Source organism: Neofelis nebulosa, chromosome 3 (assembly GCF_028018385.1).
Source record: "Neofelis nebulosa isolate mNeoNeb1 chromosome 3, mNeoNeb1.pri, whole genome shotgun sequence".
Classification (NCBI taxonomy): Eukaryota; Metazoa; Chordata; class Mammalia; order Carnivora; family Felidae; genus Neofelis; species Neofelis nebulosa.
Genome location: NC_080784.1, coordinates 174721907 through 174737938, shown reverse-complemented (window position 1 = coordinate 174737938; position 16032 = coordinate 174721907). Strand labels below are relative to the sequence as shown.

Below are 16032 nucleotides of genomic sequence, written 5' to 3'. Positions count from 1 at the left end.
ACTGCTCTCAGCTCGTGCAATCCATAGAGTTGTGAAGTTGCTCCCATAGACTCAGAATCAGATAACCTGGTAACGTGTGCTCTAGAAAATGTAGTTTTCCACTGAATCACAAATCTTTCCCTATAAAAGCTGGGCTTCGAGTCAGACATTACGCGATCAAATGCCACTCAGGAGCTGTATGATTTTGGACCCATCTTACCTCAATCTCCTTATCTGTGAAATGGAATTAATAATAAAACCTACCTCATAGCAGCATTAAAGAATTAAATGAGATAATCCATGTGAAGCCAGTTGCAGCTTGCTGAATAGATAATAAGTACTCAATAAATGTTAGCTGCCTTTTTATACATGTTTATGTATATGCGTATATAAGGTTGATGACATTTTATTTTTACATGCATTCTTATATGTGTGTGTATGTGTGTTGTTTTAATTAAAAACATAACACGGATGTGTGGTCTCTTGTAGTTATCATAGTTGTAGAGAGATTCCATTCTGGAGAGTTCCATTGCAGCTTTCAGCTGTGAAAGAGTCCCAGGTCCTTAGAAAAGAGCCCCAAACGACTGACGTTGCTAGGAAGGAGGTTTGGTCCCTGGAGGGATGCATTTCCCTCTGTTTACACACTGTTCTACAAGCTCTGCTTTTGTTCCCCCAGCCTAGAGATTTTTATAGATGCATAGTAGGGAATGCAGAACTTTTTCTTGGATTAGTAATGCGTTACTGGGTGCTATAAAAAAAAGTCCTAAAAATATATGGGTCAAATCAGTAGGCGTTATCCTCATTCTAGAACCGTCCAAGATGGGAGTGCCTGGTCATCAGGCAGCTTTCCTGAATTAGGGGTTCAGGAGCCACGCTCTGTCCATCTCATGGCTCCACTAGATCCGTCCTGATGTTCACCTGCCTCAGGCAAGAATACAAATGGAGATCCTTACTGGGGTTGTCAGATTTAGCAAATAAAAATACAGGATGACAAGATAAGCTTTAACTTTTAATAAACAATGAATACTTCTTTTTAAAATGTTTTTAATGTTTATTTTTGAGAGAGAGAGAGACACACACACACAAAATATGAGCAGGGGAGGGATAGAGAGAGAGGGAGACACAGAAGCCAAAGAGGTCTCCAGGCTCTGAGCTGTCAGCACAGAGCCTGATGCAGAGCTCGAACTCACAAATGGTGAGATCATGACCTGAACTGAAGTCAGACGCTTAACCGACTGAGCCACCCAGGCGCCCCAACAATGAATACTTTTTTAACGTAAATATGTCCTCTGCAATATTTGAGACACACACACTAAGAAAATATTCATCATTCAAATTTAACTAGACCTCCTCTACACACCAAATTCTTGGAAGTTAAAGGAGTTTTGAAACAAACTGTTAAAAAATATATATATTCTGTCATCCTACCCTAACAAATACACTTTTATAATGACTTTGAAGGCCTGGTTCCCATTCAGACTTCTCACACTCCTCACATTTCCATACTACCCTCCTGCCTGCTCTCCTCTCTTTATTTCCAGCTATCTCTCACTTCAAGGGCTTTATATGTACATGTGAGGATACCCTAGTTCAAGTTCCATCCACGCCACTGCTAACAGCCACCTCTTAGACCTAGGGGTGCACCCTCCAGTGGATGGTCCTGCCATAAGGAGCACATCCTGAGTAGAGATCCATACAGGTTGAGGGAGGGAAACTTTAGCAACTTTAGTACCTAGAGAGTGGTTTGGAAGAAGGAGTGTGGGCTCGGGGTGGGCACATCCCTTTGGCCCTGTGGACTCCCCTGTGTCTGAGTCTAGAGCATTGGATTCTACCATCTTCTAGGCCCTCTTTGTTGTCTTTATCCCACCAGCATAAGGACAGAAAGGTGTAGAGGGTACACTCCCATTTTTTAAGAGCCTTGACCTGAAAATGATACACATCACCTCTGCTGACCTTGCTATTGGCTAAAACATAGGCACATTATATGGAAATATAAGGAATTATTATCATTACTATTCTACTAGATTGACTAGGATGGCAACAGGCATGACAATGTGATATACTATAAACCTTATGAAAAAAACTAATCATTTTAATTGCTATTATACACAATAGCTCACAAGAACAGTAAGCAAGAATCTTCAAAATGGCACTCTATACTCCCTCTCAGGGAAAAGATTTACAAGGCAGACTGTCTACCCTTGTGTTCCCATCAACACTTAGCAGAATGCCAAGCATATAGTCAGCATTCTATGAATATTTATTGAGGAGCGCATGATTATTTATTATTGGATTGAAATAAAGATTCAATGCTCATCACCTTGGCATAATGGAATGAATTAGGAGGAAGCAAAAGAGATACTGTAGTAGAAAGATGCTGACAATAGATTCCTTTGCTAGAAAGAATCCTTTCCAAAGGATGCCCAACGCATACAACCCCAGTGCATTCCCTCCCAGAGGATGGCTCCCCTCCAGAAGACATGAGGAAACCATAATGCCCCACATTTTCACTAAGTGTTGTGCTCAAGCACATTTATTCAATAATTACCTTTTTTCTTTTACTCTTTGAAAACTGCTGTTTAAAAATATATCTGAATTGTAGGAATCTGATGTGGGCCTATCTAGGACCCTGAGACCTAATCATGAATATCTGAGCTGAAAAGAAGCTCTTAAAAGGTCAGAGCCAAAGGACGGGGGGGGGGCGGGCAGCCATCATGCAGGGTGCGTTTGCCTCCACCTGCTGAACTCCATGACTGATGGGTTTGTGTGGATGCCTTCCTGCCACGCTTCCTTCCGGAGCCCCTTGCCATTGCATTCTGTCCTCCTGATATACATGACAACTTCTAGGAAAATGTTTTCCTGGCATCCCTGATGCCCTCTCTAACCCTCTCGCTTACCCTGATGTGTGAATCTACAACCATAATGAATACGAAAACATATTCCAGGGGGCATTGCGGCTCCTCTGCTGGTTCTGGCTCCAGAGCAAGTGTTTGACCTGCAGAATGAAAACTTTACTACTTTACAGTCTTATGTCATTTTTTGTATGGTTTTTCCATGCACTGTGGCCATTTTGAAAGTTCAAATCAGTCTTCAGATTCACAGAGGATGGCTGGCCATGTGTGCAAATAATTTTTAAGTGTTTACCGCGGTCAGTTTCAAAAGAGGGGCTCTGAAGACAATGAACAGGGAAGTTGTCAGCTCAAGCATCATCCTCTGTGAATTCTCCCTGCCCACCCTCTTGTCTCCCCAAGTGGGACTGAAGTCGCCTCCCTGGTGCCCCACTGCCCCTCCATTCACATCTGTCATGGCCGTTAGCGGTTAGCCTGGGCTTTCCTCCTCTAGACTGCAAGATCTCTGAGAAGAAAAATGTCTCATGTGTTTTTGTAGCCCTGGTGTATAACCCACATCTAGCAAGTAATAATGTATGTATATCTGTATATGTAAAACATTTCTTTATGTGTTTGTTTATATGTATATGTATTATATATACATATGTTAATATTCTTTTATGTTAACATACATGACATATATGTAATTTCTTGACTGTCACTGTAAGTACTTTTAAATACATTATCTTATTTAACCCTCAAAACAACCTTACAAGGGAGATGCTATTAGAACCCATTTTACAGATAAGGAAGGAAAGACATGGAAAGGTTAAATAAATTATCCCAGGTCACACAATTCATAAGTGAGGGATTCATATTTGTTGTTTTTTTTTTTTTAAGAGTGAGAGCAAGCAGGGAAGGGACAGAGGGAGAAAGAGAATCTTAAGCAGCCTCCATGCTCAGCACAGAGCACAGAGCCTGATGTGGGGCTCAATCCCATGACCTTGAGATCATGACCTGAGCTGAGATCAGGAGTCAGTCGATTAACTGACTGAGCCACCCGGGCGCCCCACGGGGCTCATCTTTGAATTCAGAGTTGACAACATGTGTGTTTTTAACCACTTGGCTACAAGAGCTGCCACCACAATTTACTTAGCGTCTGCCTTTTGCACCTGTGTCTCGTACTTCACGGTCACTATTTCATTTACGTCACAAAGGATCACAATGAAGTGTGGCTCTCCCTTTAAAGTTGTAAAAGCTGAGGCCCAGGGAGCTTATGTAACTCACCCAAAGTTGCAAGGTTCATAGGCAGTAAATCCAGCGTTCAACCTGGCATTGCCCCCCACCGCCCCCCACACACACATACCACCAATCGCCTGAGTCCTGGGAGAACTGGGGACGGCCCTGTGTAAATGTGACTAATGAGAAGAAAAGATGACAGTTACGCTGACCTATTTCTGTTTTCAGGTTCAGTCATTTTTAACATCGCTTGATGGAGAGAAGCTGGAACTCTTAAAAAACGACCTAATTTCCATTAAAGACATCTTTGCAGCCAAAGAATTGGAGAATGAAGAGAATCAAGAAGAACAAGGTAAAGGAAAATAATCGGTTAAACAGCAAAACAAAGTGTTGGTATGATCCTTCAGAAACGGCTAATAAACGCAGCCCTTTGAACAGGGAATGATTCAATGCAATTGCCCCTCCTTCTCGTTTCCAGAACACTCTGTACATCTGCTCTTGTTACAGGAGCTGGTCACATTGATCTGTAGGGCGGGAACTCCTGACTGACACATCTTCATTTCTCTGGTGGGCAGCACAGTTCCTGACACATCACGGCGCACAGTAAACGCGAATGGTCACATGGACCAAGAACGCAGTGCCCTGAGCAGGGCCCTGATGACTGGAGTTTATGCTCTGATATCTAATTTCGTATCTGCATGCAGTGGGCAGGGCTTTTCATGGATTTCTTCTTGTATTTTTCTTTTCTTTCTTTCTTTCTTTTTTTTTTTTTTTTTAAGAATTTATTTATTTTGGAGGGGCAGAGAGAGAGAGGGAGAGATGAGCATAGAGCCCAACGTGGGGCTCAATCTCACCACCCTATCTTGAGCTGAAATCAAGAGTCGGACACTTAGCCAGCTGAGCCACCCAGGCACTGCCCGAGAGTAATTTCTTACTGAGGTCATCACCTAGCACTGCAACCACAGTTGTTCAGGTTATGCTAACAGGCAACCATGGCCACACAGGCTGACTTCTCCTGGGACTCTCTCAAGGTCCCATTTGAAACATTTCCACCATTTACTGGCTGCATGGCCTTGAACAAGTTAGGTAACCTTTCTGAAACTCGTTATCTTCACCTGCTAAATGGAGACAATTATACAGATTCCCAAGGGCTGTTGTAAGGCTCAAGTTAGAGAATATATGTAAAAATATTTATTACAGAGCCTGGCACACAGAACTGCTCAAAAACATTAGCTGGTATTGTTATTTAAAGTGCTAAAACAATGCCAGGACAATAGTAAAGGTACAATCAATTGTAGCTTTTATTTATGATTGTATTTGTTATTACCCACACAGCATAGCGATCATGTGCCTTCATACCCATCAAAGAGCCAGAAGTGTTCTGTGCCCAGGTGTGTTACCTACCTTTAATCAAGGCTCAACCATGAGAGCCAAGCGATTCAGCCTCGTTGCTCAGGGCAAGATTATTCTAGGCATTTGCAAACTTAGTTAAATACCATCTCCCACTTTAGTCCTTCGTAGAGACCTTATGTGCCTTCAGTTTAATGAGGTTTATGCTCATTGCATCAAAATAGAAGACTCAGTTATACAGAACAATAGAAAGAAGTCAATATCAAAGAGACTGTTGGAGAAGAATGTTTTTGAGATTTGTGTGTTTCTACAAAAGTCACAAAGAATGACAGCCTTGTCTTTGCTTTAATAATGAGAAACTAAGACACTAGCTGTCAGAGTTCACGCACATGGTATTATGGGCCCAAGATGAACCAATAGGGATGCCTGTTTTCCAGAGTAACAATCACCAGAAAGATCCACATTACCTCTCTTTGGTTTCATGATGCCTAAGGTAGACCTTGATCCTAATGGGGGAGTCATTGAGAACGACAAAAAGAAGATCCCAGATTTCCCCTAATGTCAGTACTGTTGCCAGTGCAACTTAAAGCAGCCCTGCATCCCCAACTAGGGTAATTTCTTAGAGAGGAACCTTGGTTCAATACTGTTAATACTGTTAATGCTACCATATATGATGTGTTTCAGTCAATACAGAGCTTTAGTAAATTGGGCTTTTTTCATATGACAAAAACAAAAAACAAAAATTGAAGTCCTGGACAGCATGCTTAAGAAATGGTAGACTTTCTCTCCTTAAGTGACAGAACCCTATTACCGCCCATAATATATCCATTTTCCCAAAGGGCATCTCCAGATTATCAAAACACTATTAATTTTAATTAATTTAATAGATAAATGTAAAACATGTAAAGAAAAACTGGGAGAAAAGAGTAGCGGGGTTGCCATTAAATCAATCCAGTTATGATGGAGCATGACAACTCCATAGAGGTGGACAGATTATCTAAAAGCTGTAAAGAGTTATCTCATCAGTGGGGGTGAGTGGACGAGCCAGGAGGAACACTCTGAGAGAAACCAGAGCATTTGCATCCATTTTTTTTTTCTTGTAAGCATTTACATTCCTAAAGGCCCCTTAACATGTAAATAATTTATTTGCAAGTCTTGGAAAATATAACAAATTGTCGTTTTCAGCTAAACTCAACATCAGGCTCCTCTGCCTTTGATAATATTAGCTAATGATTTGCAAGATTGTCTTTCCAGCAGTGTGTAATTTTATCACACTACTATAGGTCTCTAATTTGGTTTACCACTGTCGTGAAGAGGTTCTGAAAGGCCATTTTCTATTTTTACCGCTTCAGTGAAGATCTTGACCACATGTACGAACCAAGAGTTGTAGTAATAGATATTCTTTGTTGCAACAGTATTGATCATCTGTTTTTCTCTACTTCTGTTTTTCTCTACTTCCATTTTTCTCTGTGGCTTTTTTTCCCCTAAGATATCTGCTAAAAGTTATTGGTATCTTTTTCTGTTGTATAGAACAAATGCACATTTAAAAGCTGGAGAGGGGTACCTGGGTGGCTCAGTCAGTTAAGCATTTGACTCTTGATCTCAGCTCAGGTCTTAATCTCAGTGTCGTGAGTTTGAGCCCCGCACTGGGCTCCATGCTAGGTGTGGAACCTGCTTCTAAAAAAAAAAAAAAAAAAAAAAAAAAAAAAAAAATTGGAGCTACACAAAGTATTTGCATCCTAATTCAGCATTGATGACTCCCAAATATTTTTGATCTCCCTATGTTTTTTTTTTAATGTTTATTTATTTTATTTATTTTGAGAGAGAGAGAGAGAGAGAGAGAGCAGGGGAGGGGCAGAGAGAGAGGGAGAAAGAGAATCCCAAGCAGGCACTGTGCTGTCTGCACAGAGCCCAATGCAGGGCTTGATCCCATGAACCATGGAATCATGACCCGAGCCAAAATCGAGGTTGCATATTCAACCGACTAAGCCACCCAAACACCCCAGTCTCCCTATGTTTCTATCTTTGTAGCACGTAACAACATAGTTGATAAAATCTTAGTGTTTACAAATACTTTCACATTTGTTACATTGTTTGATCTTTACAACAGTGCTACAGCAGAGATGGATGGGTTTTTCTATCTAAATTTAGAGGAGGGTATGGAAGCCAAGAAGACCCATGACTAGCCCCAGGCCATATATTCTCTAAATGCAGGAGCTGGGGTAGAACCCATGCCTTCCACAACTAAGTCCAGGGCTCTAACTTCCCTGCATCATTGCCTCACACAGAACAAGAAGTGAGAAGAACCAGGCAGTTTGGCAATGAGCCCTTGCTGATGCTGCCCAGATGTGTGCCTGCCCCTCTTACTTTGCCTACGTAGGGAGGGTGAGACCAAGACCCCTGCCCAGCAGAGAGAGAGAATCTCAGCTTTGTCTCTGTCTCCCTAGCCCTTCATCTCTCCTTTCTTGCAAGTACCTAATGAGAAGGCATTAGGTTGAAGACTAGGTTCAGGTAATCACCTCCTCCAGGAAGCCTTCTTAATACCCCTCTCAGGGCAAGATTTGGTGCTGTAAAAGCCTTCTCAATCAGTGCGCTTACCTCTTCGGGTTAGAACGATGCTTGTGTCAGCTTCATCCTGAACAAAGACAGCCATCTCTCTCTCTCTCTCTCTCTCTCTCTCTCTCTCTCTCTCTCTACCGCCAAGGTACACACCTCCCTGCCCCTGCTGCAGCCACCCTGGCCTCCTTGCTGTCCCTGCGCAAGCCGGGCACACTCCTTCTTGGACTTTGTGTTGGTGGTGTCTCTGCCTGGAGATCTCTTCCCGTGCCCCATCTGGTGTTGCTCACCATCTCCTCCTCTGTCATTACTCAAATGGCACCTTCTCAGCTGCCCTCTCACTTCCCGACTGCCAGCCACCCCCATTCCTCTTCCTTGGTTTATACTTCATAAAACTTTCCACCTGACACATATGTTTTACCTCTCTATTTTGTTCATGAATCTGTCTCTCCCCTGAGAATATATGAACTCGGGTGATGATAAACTGATCAAGCCAAATGTTTTAAACAAAGACATACAAGTTACTCCGGCTGTCTTCACGAGCTGCTAATTAGCCATTTTGTCTATAAAACAGCAAAGGGCACATGCACACAAGTATTAGATACAGTTTTTCTCACATGGCTTAGTTCTCCCTGAAGGTAATGCCTTTCCCCACTGACACAAACCAGAGGATTTTCTACTCAGAGGGTTTTGAGATCATGTAATCAGGCCAGATTAATGATGTTTTTATTCTCCCCCGAACTGGTGGTAAACCCATTGTAGAATCAATTCTTTAGCACTTAGAAAATTTAAATATGGTTTCAATTCATACATATAAATGAGAAAAAGAAGTAAGATTATAACTTGTAAAAAATCGTTTTTATTGGGGCACCTGGGTGGCTCAGTGGGTTAAGCATCTGACTTCAGCTCAGGTCATGACCTTGCGGTTCATAAGCTCGAGCCCCGTGTCGGGCTCTATGCTGGCAGCTCAGAGCCTGGAGCCTGCTTCGGATTCTGTGTTTCCCTCTCTCTCTGCCCCACCCCTGCTCACAATCTGTCTCTGTCTCTCTCAAAAATAAATAAACATTAAAAAAAATTTTTTTTAATCTTTTTTATTGGCCCTCAATGACATTAATTTATTTTTATTTGATGGTATATTATACATAACATGATATATGTGATCCATATATTATTCTATATGGTATAGTTTACCACCAAACTGTTTATTTAATAATACTCAGTTTAGTACCTATTATGTTCCCGGCCACTGTGTTGGATGCTCTGGATTCAGGAATGAGCAAAAACATATACCATGTCTGTCCTTAGGTAGCTCCCATTCTGGAGGGAAGATATACCATTAAGAAGTAGTATAGGACCAACAGGTGTCCTCTGAAACCTTGGGAAATTTCCCAAGAGATACAGTGTAGTTACATCAAGTAGTGTATGACCCACGAGACTAGTTCTGCTTGCTCAGCACTATGACTCTGTGGACAGAAAAGGGTGCCCTGGGTATTATTAGAGTTGCAGTGCTAAGCATAACAATACTCCAGGTCATAAATACAGTGTTGTCACAGGTCTCTTCCACCATTCGTTTGTCCATTCAGTCATTCTTTCAACAAATAGCTACCGATCACCTATAGCTGTCAACAAGACAGATAGGTCCCTTCCTGCCCTCACGCTGCCTTCAGGTCAGCCTGGGGGCACCCCAGCTACAGCTTTGAGCAACGAGGCTGGGGCAGCCCTCACATGGTGGCAGCCGGCTGCCCGAGCATCGTGGTGCTTGGGAGCGGGCAGCTCATAAGCTGCCCTCTGGCAGCGGGGGAGCAGGCTGCTGCAGCCCTCACTTTCACTTTGACTGCGGGCTGTAAGGTTCGGGGAGCTGCCACATTCTGAAGGAGGAAAAATAAATCACGTTTCTTACTTCTGTCATTTTCTATTTCCAGCCTTAGAAGAAAAGGGAGAAGAATTTGCTAGCATGCTTACAGAGCTTCTCTTTGAATTACATGTTGCAGCCACGCCTGACAAACTCAATAAGGTCAGCACTGTCTAAGTCTCAGTTTTTATTGTTGTTGTTGTTTTTAAAGTTATCAGTTGTAAATTCAAGAGATCCACCTGAAATGGAAAAACCCCAAACCCCAAATGGCACATGGTGATGGGGGAGGAGAGTACGAGGTCACTAATTAAGATTCCAGGAGGCAACATAATGAAATGTGATGGGAGAGAACATGCTAGACTGTGTCAGGAGACCTGCCTTTTAGTTGCAACTTCACCAGTAATGACCCTGTGACCTTGCACAAGTCACTTCTCCTCAAAATAGAATTGTATATCAGAGCAGTGGGTATCTTCAGCATAGGGGAGGGAAAAGGGGTACAGAATCACCAAGGGGTTTTTCAAACTCCGTCTCCCCTCCCACGCTGCAGTGATGTGCCAGAATCATGCAGACAGAATCCCCTCAGCCGGGTCAGCCACACGCCCCCTCCCGCACAGAATGCTGGTGCCACGTGGAGTCTAAGAACCATCCAGCTTTTTCAGTCTGGGTTCTTCTAATTGTACCACAGCATGTTTTGCAACTTAGTGTAAGGACTTGCCGTGGAGTTTGTTAATGAAGACACTGCGTATTAAGTACTTAAAACTGTGTTATTTTTCCCATTCTCTTTTTTTCCCTTCTCTTTAGCAAGCAGTAGTTGATGTAGGCCCTCACTTAATCAAGGTGGGTGAGGAAAGGGCAGGATGAGGCAGTGAGGGGGAGACATGAGTAATTTCTTTATCTCAGATAGAGGTCACTGATTCTGGCAGGTCAGTGACTTGAACACAGTGGGAAATTGCCTCATTTATCTCTGTGCAGCACCTGCCACTGCTGTGTGTGTGTGTGTGTGTGTGTGTGTGTGTGTGTGTGTGTGTGTGGTGTCTCCAAGGTCCCACTGGCTTGTGGACATAGTCAGCTAAGCTTTAAGACGAGAAGTAAGTTTAACATAAGCTCAGATACAACTTTCACTTAAGCAAACAGCTTTAAACCGTAATGTAAAAACTCGGTGAGTCTGCCCTTTCTAAATTCAGGGAATGACAGATGGGGAAGGGGGGTTGTTCTGCTTGTTCAATTTAGCCATAATTTTTTGGGCTTACAGGTTTCTCAGACTGCACTCATGTGAGATTAAACTAGTCATGGAGCAGCTCCAGGTCTTTCCAACAGCTCCTCTCCTCCCCCCTTGAGGTCTAATGTCTCCATGACGAGGGAAGAGAGAACAGATCCATCCTTCACCTTCACTGCATGATACATTACTAGGTTCGTGAAACATTAAGGGTTTCATGAGCCCTATCAAATGAGGAAATTTGCTTTAGCAATGACCCTGGCTAAGTCTCTAACCTATATATAAAAAAGTACTGTTATTCTTTTATAGTTGGTCATGAAAAGTGAAAAATATACTATCGGTCTTTCAAGGTGACTGTCCTTTTTATTCTTACCCGTGTATCCTTTCACAGTGTGTTTTAAAAAGGTCCTGCAGTGTTCTCGCCATACTTTCTATTCTGCCCCCTTTTCTTACTTTATATTCACCAGAAAGCACCAACAAGGTGCTTTTAAGGGGACTAAGGAATTGCCTCATCACTTTTTGAATGTACAGAGAATCACCCTTGAAGGTTTAGGGCAATTTTACTGTAGTCTGGGGATTGGAATTTCTTCGTCTCCCAATTTGCATAATAAACGAATTGCTTTGGTTGGGGGGCCTTTGCAGGCCATGAAGAAGGCTCATGACTGGGTGGGAAAAGATCAAGCTACCATATCAGTAGATATGGCAGAAGAGGCAGAGGAGAACACCAAAAAGGAAGAAAAGGAAGAGAAACCAGAAAATCCCGAAGAAGACAAAAAGGAAGAGAGAAGAACTAAGACAGTTGAGGTAAATTTATTTGAGATTACCTAAAGAGCAGTAATATTACCTTTATTTCACTAGTAGCCGAATTTCAAGTGAGGAGAAAGCACTTCGTTTTCATTTGTATCCTGTTTCACATTATAGAAATATGAGTATTAATGGGATAAACACTAAAATTTCTCGATGCCAAGACAATTCGTGACTTAGCATAGATATTGTAGTTTTTCTCCAGAGCTTTACAATGATAATTTAAAGGAAAGAAGATCTTTAAGAACATAGTTGATTTATCATTAGGATAAAACTCCATCTTATATGCAAATTTGTAACTATAAAAGGTCTTTATGCCCCATAAACTAATGAGGTAATTGAAGCTTTTTCCAGAAAAAAACTTCATGACCATGGTTTCTATTCTATAGTTTAATAAATTTATGTGAGCATAATTTATAACCTGTGTTCAAAAATGAGTTTGCAATAACTTCACTTTTACATTGAATTTTCATTTTAGAGAAAGTAGATTTTAAATTCGATCACTATAAAGAAAAATGTCCAGTGAGGTTGACTTATTCAGCCATTCTTCCACAAGCATTTTTGAGCAGCTGCCTGTTGTGTGCCCAGAACTGCTCTGAGAACTAGGGACACAGATGTGAGTGTTGCCGTGACACCGGGGACCCGGCAACACCTCCATGTTATGGCAGCCTTTCTACTTGGAAAAGTCTCCGATACACCCATTCACCTTTGAGTAAACTTGTCAGGCCATTTTTTTCCCCAAGAAATATATATATGTATTTTTTACAAGTTTATATATGTATGTGTGTATGAAATATATATATATTTTTTACAAGTTTATATATGCATGTGTGTGTGTGTATATATATATATATATATATATATATACATACACATATATATGGATTGCATATATATATATATATATATATATATATATATACACACATATATATAAACTTGTGTGTGTGTGTGTGTATGTATATATATATATACACACACACACACACATACAGGCCATTTTTCCCCAAGAATTTTATATATATATATAAAATATATAAATATATTTATATAATTTATATTATATATATTCTTTTTTTTTTTTTTTTTTTTTTTTTTTTTAACGTTTATTTATTTTTTTTGAGACAGAGAGAGACACAGCATGAACGGGGGAGGGGCAGAGAGAGAGGGAGACACAGAATTGGAAGCAAGCTCCAGGCTCCGAGCCATCAGCCCAGAGCCCGACGCGGGGCTCGAACTCGCGGACCGCGAGATCGTGACCTGAGCTGAAGTCGGACGCTCAACCGACTGCGCCACCCAGGCGCCCCTATATATATTATTATATATATATAATATATATTATTATATATATATTATATATATTATATATATTATTTATATATGGAAAAAATTTATATATATTATATATATATTATATATATAATTTTTTATATATTTAATAAATTTAATTTAATTAAATAAATTAATTTTAATTAATTTAATTTCCATATATAAATTTAATATTTATATATGGAAAAAATTTATATATATTTTATATATATTATATATATATATATTTTTTTTCATTATAGGATTGTTGTTGTTTTAATTAAACTCTACCCCCCATTGTGGGGCTTGAACTCATGACTCAGAGGTCAAGAATCGCATGCTCTACCAACTGAGCCAGCCGGGCCCCCCACATTATAGGATTTTCAACAAAGCTTCTGCTCCATGAATAATTTTCTTACTTGCATTTATCTGTTTCAGGAAGTATACATGCTGTCCATCGAAAGTCTGGCAGAAGTAACAGCACGTTGCATTGAGCAGCTGCATAAAGTAGCAGAGTTAGTTCTTCATGGGCAGGAAGAGGAAAAACCAGCTCAGGACCAAGCAAGAGTTCTGATAAAGTAAATGTTACTTTTAATTCTTATTTTTCCAATTTTACATGTATGTGCCATTCAGATACACACCCATAGAGGCATACACACACCCTAGGCTACTAAAGATTTAAACTATAAGGCAACTAATTCTATTGTTCCGTGGTCATCTTTAAAAATAGACTCTCTTAAGAATCACAAGATTCTTTGCTGAATCATGTTAACAAGCATAAGAACAATTAAGTAGACATTCTAGGGATTATTTATGAAGAGATTTAAGGAAAGAAACACTAAATCATTCAAGGATAAGTGTTTATTTTAATAGATCAAAGTCTTAAAAGTACAGACCTTTGAGGGTAATTGCATTTTTAACGTACCACAAGAATAGAGAAAGGACACCTTGATACAGCTTCTCAGCTAGCTTCCCAAAGATATTCAAATGCACCCCCATGGTTCCTAGCGACTTATACCAGCTCTGCATATTCTGAATTCTGGCAGTGATGGTTGTTGATGCAAGCCAGTTTCCTGTGGATTGCATGTGTGTGCATATGTGCTATCATATGTTACAGTCTTCCAACAAATAGTAGCTATTATTATTAGTTTATCTAGTGGAATAAAATGTAACCGTATGCACATGAAAATAGTTGGTATGGAGCTGAAAAACAAGCCATCAGCTTTTACCCGCATGTCTATATGCTGTAGTGTGGAAAATTAGCACAGATCCAACACCTTCTCATTACTACACAGACACAGGAGCCGAAATAAGAGCCTCCTAAAAATACACAGGTACACAACACACACATCTCAAAACACTCATTCACTTTGCTAGCTAACTAGTCTTTGCTTATTACTGTATTTGGCATTGTAGGTGGGGAGCAAACTTTCCAAAAAGTCGACATTAGCATCTTTGTACTACTGCTAGCATTTTTCCTCACTTGTAAGGAGGTGTCATCTAGTCTAGATTTTCCTATCTAAACATGTGAAAATGAAAGGTGATCTAAGAACCACACAATCCTGCACGTAATAGGCTTAGGAAGAATATGTAGTTACCCCAGTCTACAGAAGGAAGAGGAAAGGGAAAAATAGGAAACGTTTTTTTATTTTTTATTTTTTTAATTTTTTTTTTTTCAACGTTTTTTATTTATTTTTGGGACAGAGAGAGACAGAGCATGAACGGGGGAGGGGCAGAGAGAGAGGGAGACACAGAATCGGAAACAGGCTCCAGGCTCCGAGCCATCAGCCCAGAGCCTGACGCGGGGCTCGAACTCACGGACCGCGAGATCGTGACCTGGCTGAAGTCGGACGCTTAACCGACTGCGCCACCCAGGCGCCCCAGGAAACGTTTAAAATATTGAGGAAGACATCAAAGTGGTATTTTATATTTGTGGTGTTTTTTGTAAAGGGAGAGTGTTCACAAGTCCCTAAGTATGTATAGCAGGACCTTTTTCTTAGCATCTCTGATTTCCAGTCCAGATTATCCCGACCTTACCAAGCTGCACCAAGAGAAAGGTCGTAAGGCCTCACATGTGTCTGTATAATAAGTGCCTTTCCACCCACCTGCCCAAGGCCATAGACAAAATGGCTCTGGGCTATCCCCGGACCTTTCTCCTGACCCTTTCTGCAGATAAGTTTTGCATGGATGGATGGAATGGTAGACAGATAGATATAGCTCAACAAACCTAAATACATAGCTTAGACAGAACCCCTATTTATCAAAACCAAGCTCACTGCTCCTGACTTCACTAGATCTTAACATGTAAGAGTCTTAACTTGGAGTTAGTATTTTTCTAATAGCATTTTAACCACTATTCATAAGAGTCGTATATACTAGTTACAGAAGGAAATAGATAATATTCACATTGTTAGGTTAATTGGATTGTTTTTGGTTTTTGTCATCATCTGTGATGTTATGACAAATGTTGCTTTGTTAAATATTTGTGCCCGTCTAGCATTATTTTCCTGAGGTAAAGTCCTAGTAGTCAAATGGCTAGAATAAACTTGGAGTTTTGATAGAAGTCTTTAAAAACAGATTTTATAGGGACGCCTGGGTGGCTCAGTCAGTTAAGCGTCTGACTACGGCTCAAGTCATGATCTCACAGCTTGTGAGTTTGAGCCCCACGTCGGGCTCTGTGCTGACAGCTCAGAGCCTGGAGCCGGCTTCAGATTCTGTGTCTCCCTCTCTCTCTGCCCCTCCCTGCTCATGCACTGTCTCTCTCTCTCTCTCTCAAAAATAAATAAAAACATTAAAAATTTTTAATAAATAAAAACAGATTTTATAGGATCTTTATTATGAGGTACGTAATAAAAACTTAATCAAGAAATTAAGAGACATCTGAATTTGAATTCCAGCTC

At 40.7% G+C, this 16032-nt stretch overlaps 1 protein-coding gene across 6 annotated transcripts in view; it reads left to right on the top strand.

Moving 5' to 3' along the window:
* FAM114A1 (family with sequence similarity 114 member A1) overlaps positions 1–16032 on the top strand; it is a 114194-nt gene that overhangs the window by 81386 nt on the left and 16776 nt on the right. For all 6 annotated transcript variants that reach the window (XM_058722855.1, XM_058722853.1, XM_058722854.1 and 3 more), the window contains 4 exons: positions 4275–4398; positions 9875–9966; positions 11663–11824; positions 13571–13710. In XM_058722855.1, the coding sequence (XP_058578838.1) occupies positions 4275–4398; positions 9875–9966; positions 11663–11824; positions 13571–13710 (518 nt within the window). The remainder of the gene's footprint in view (positions 1–4274; positions 4399–9874; positions 9967–11662; positions 11825–13570; positions 13711–16032) is intronic.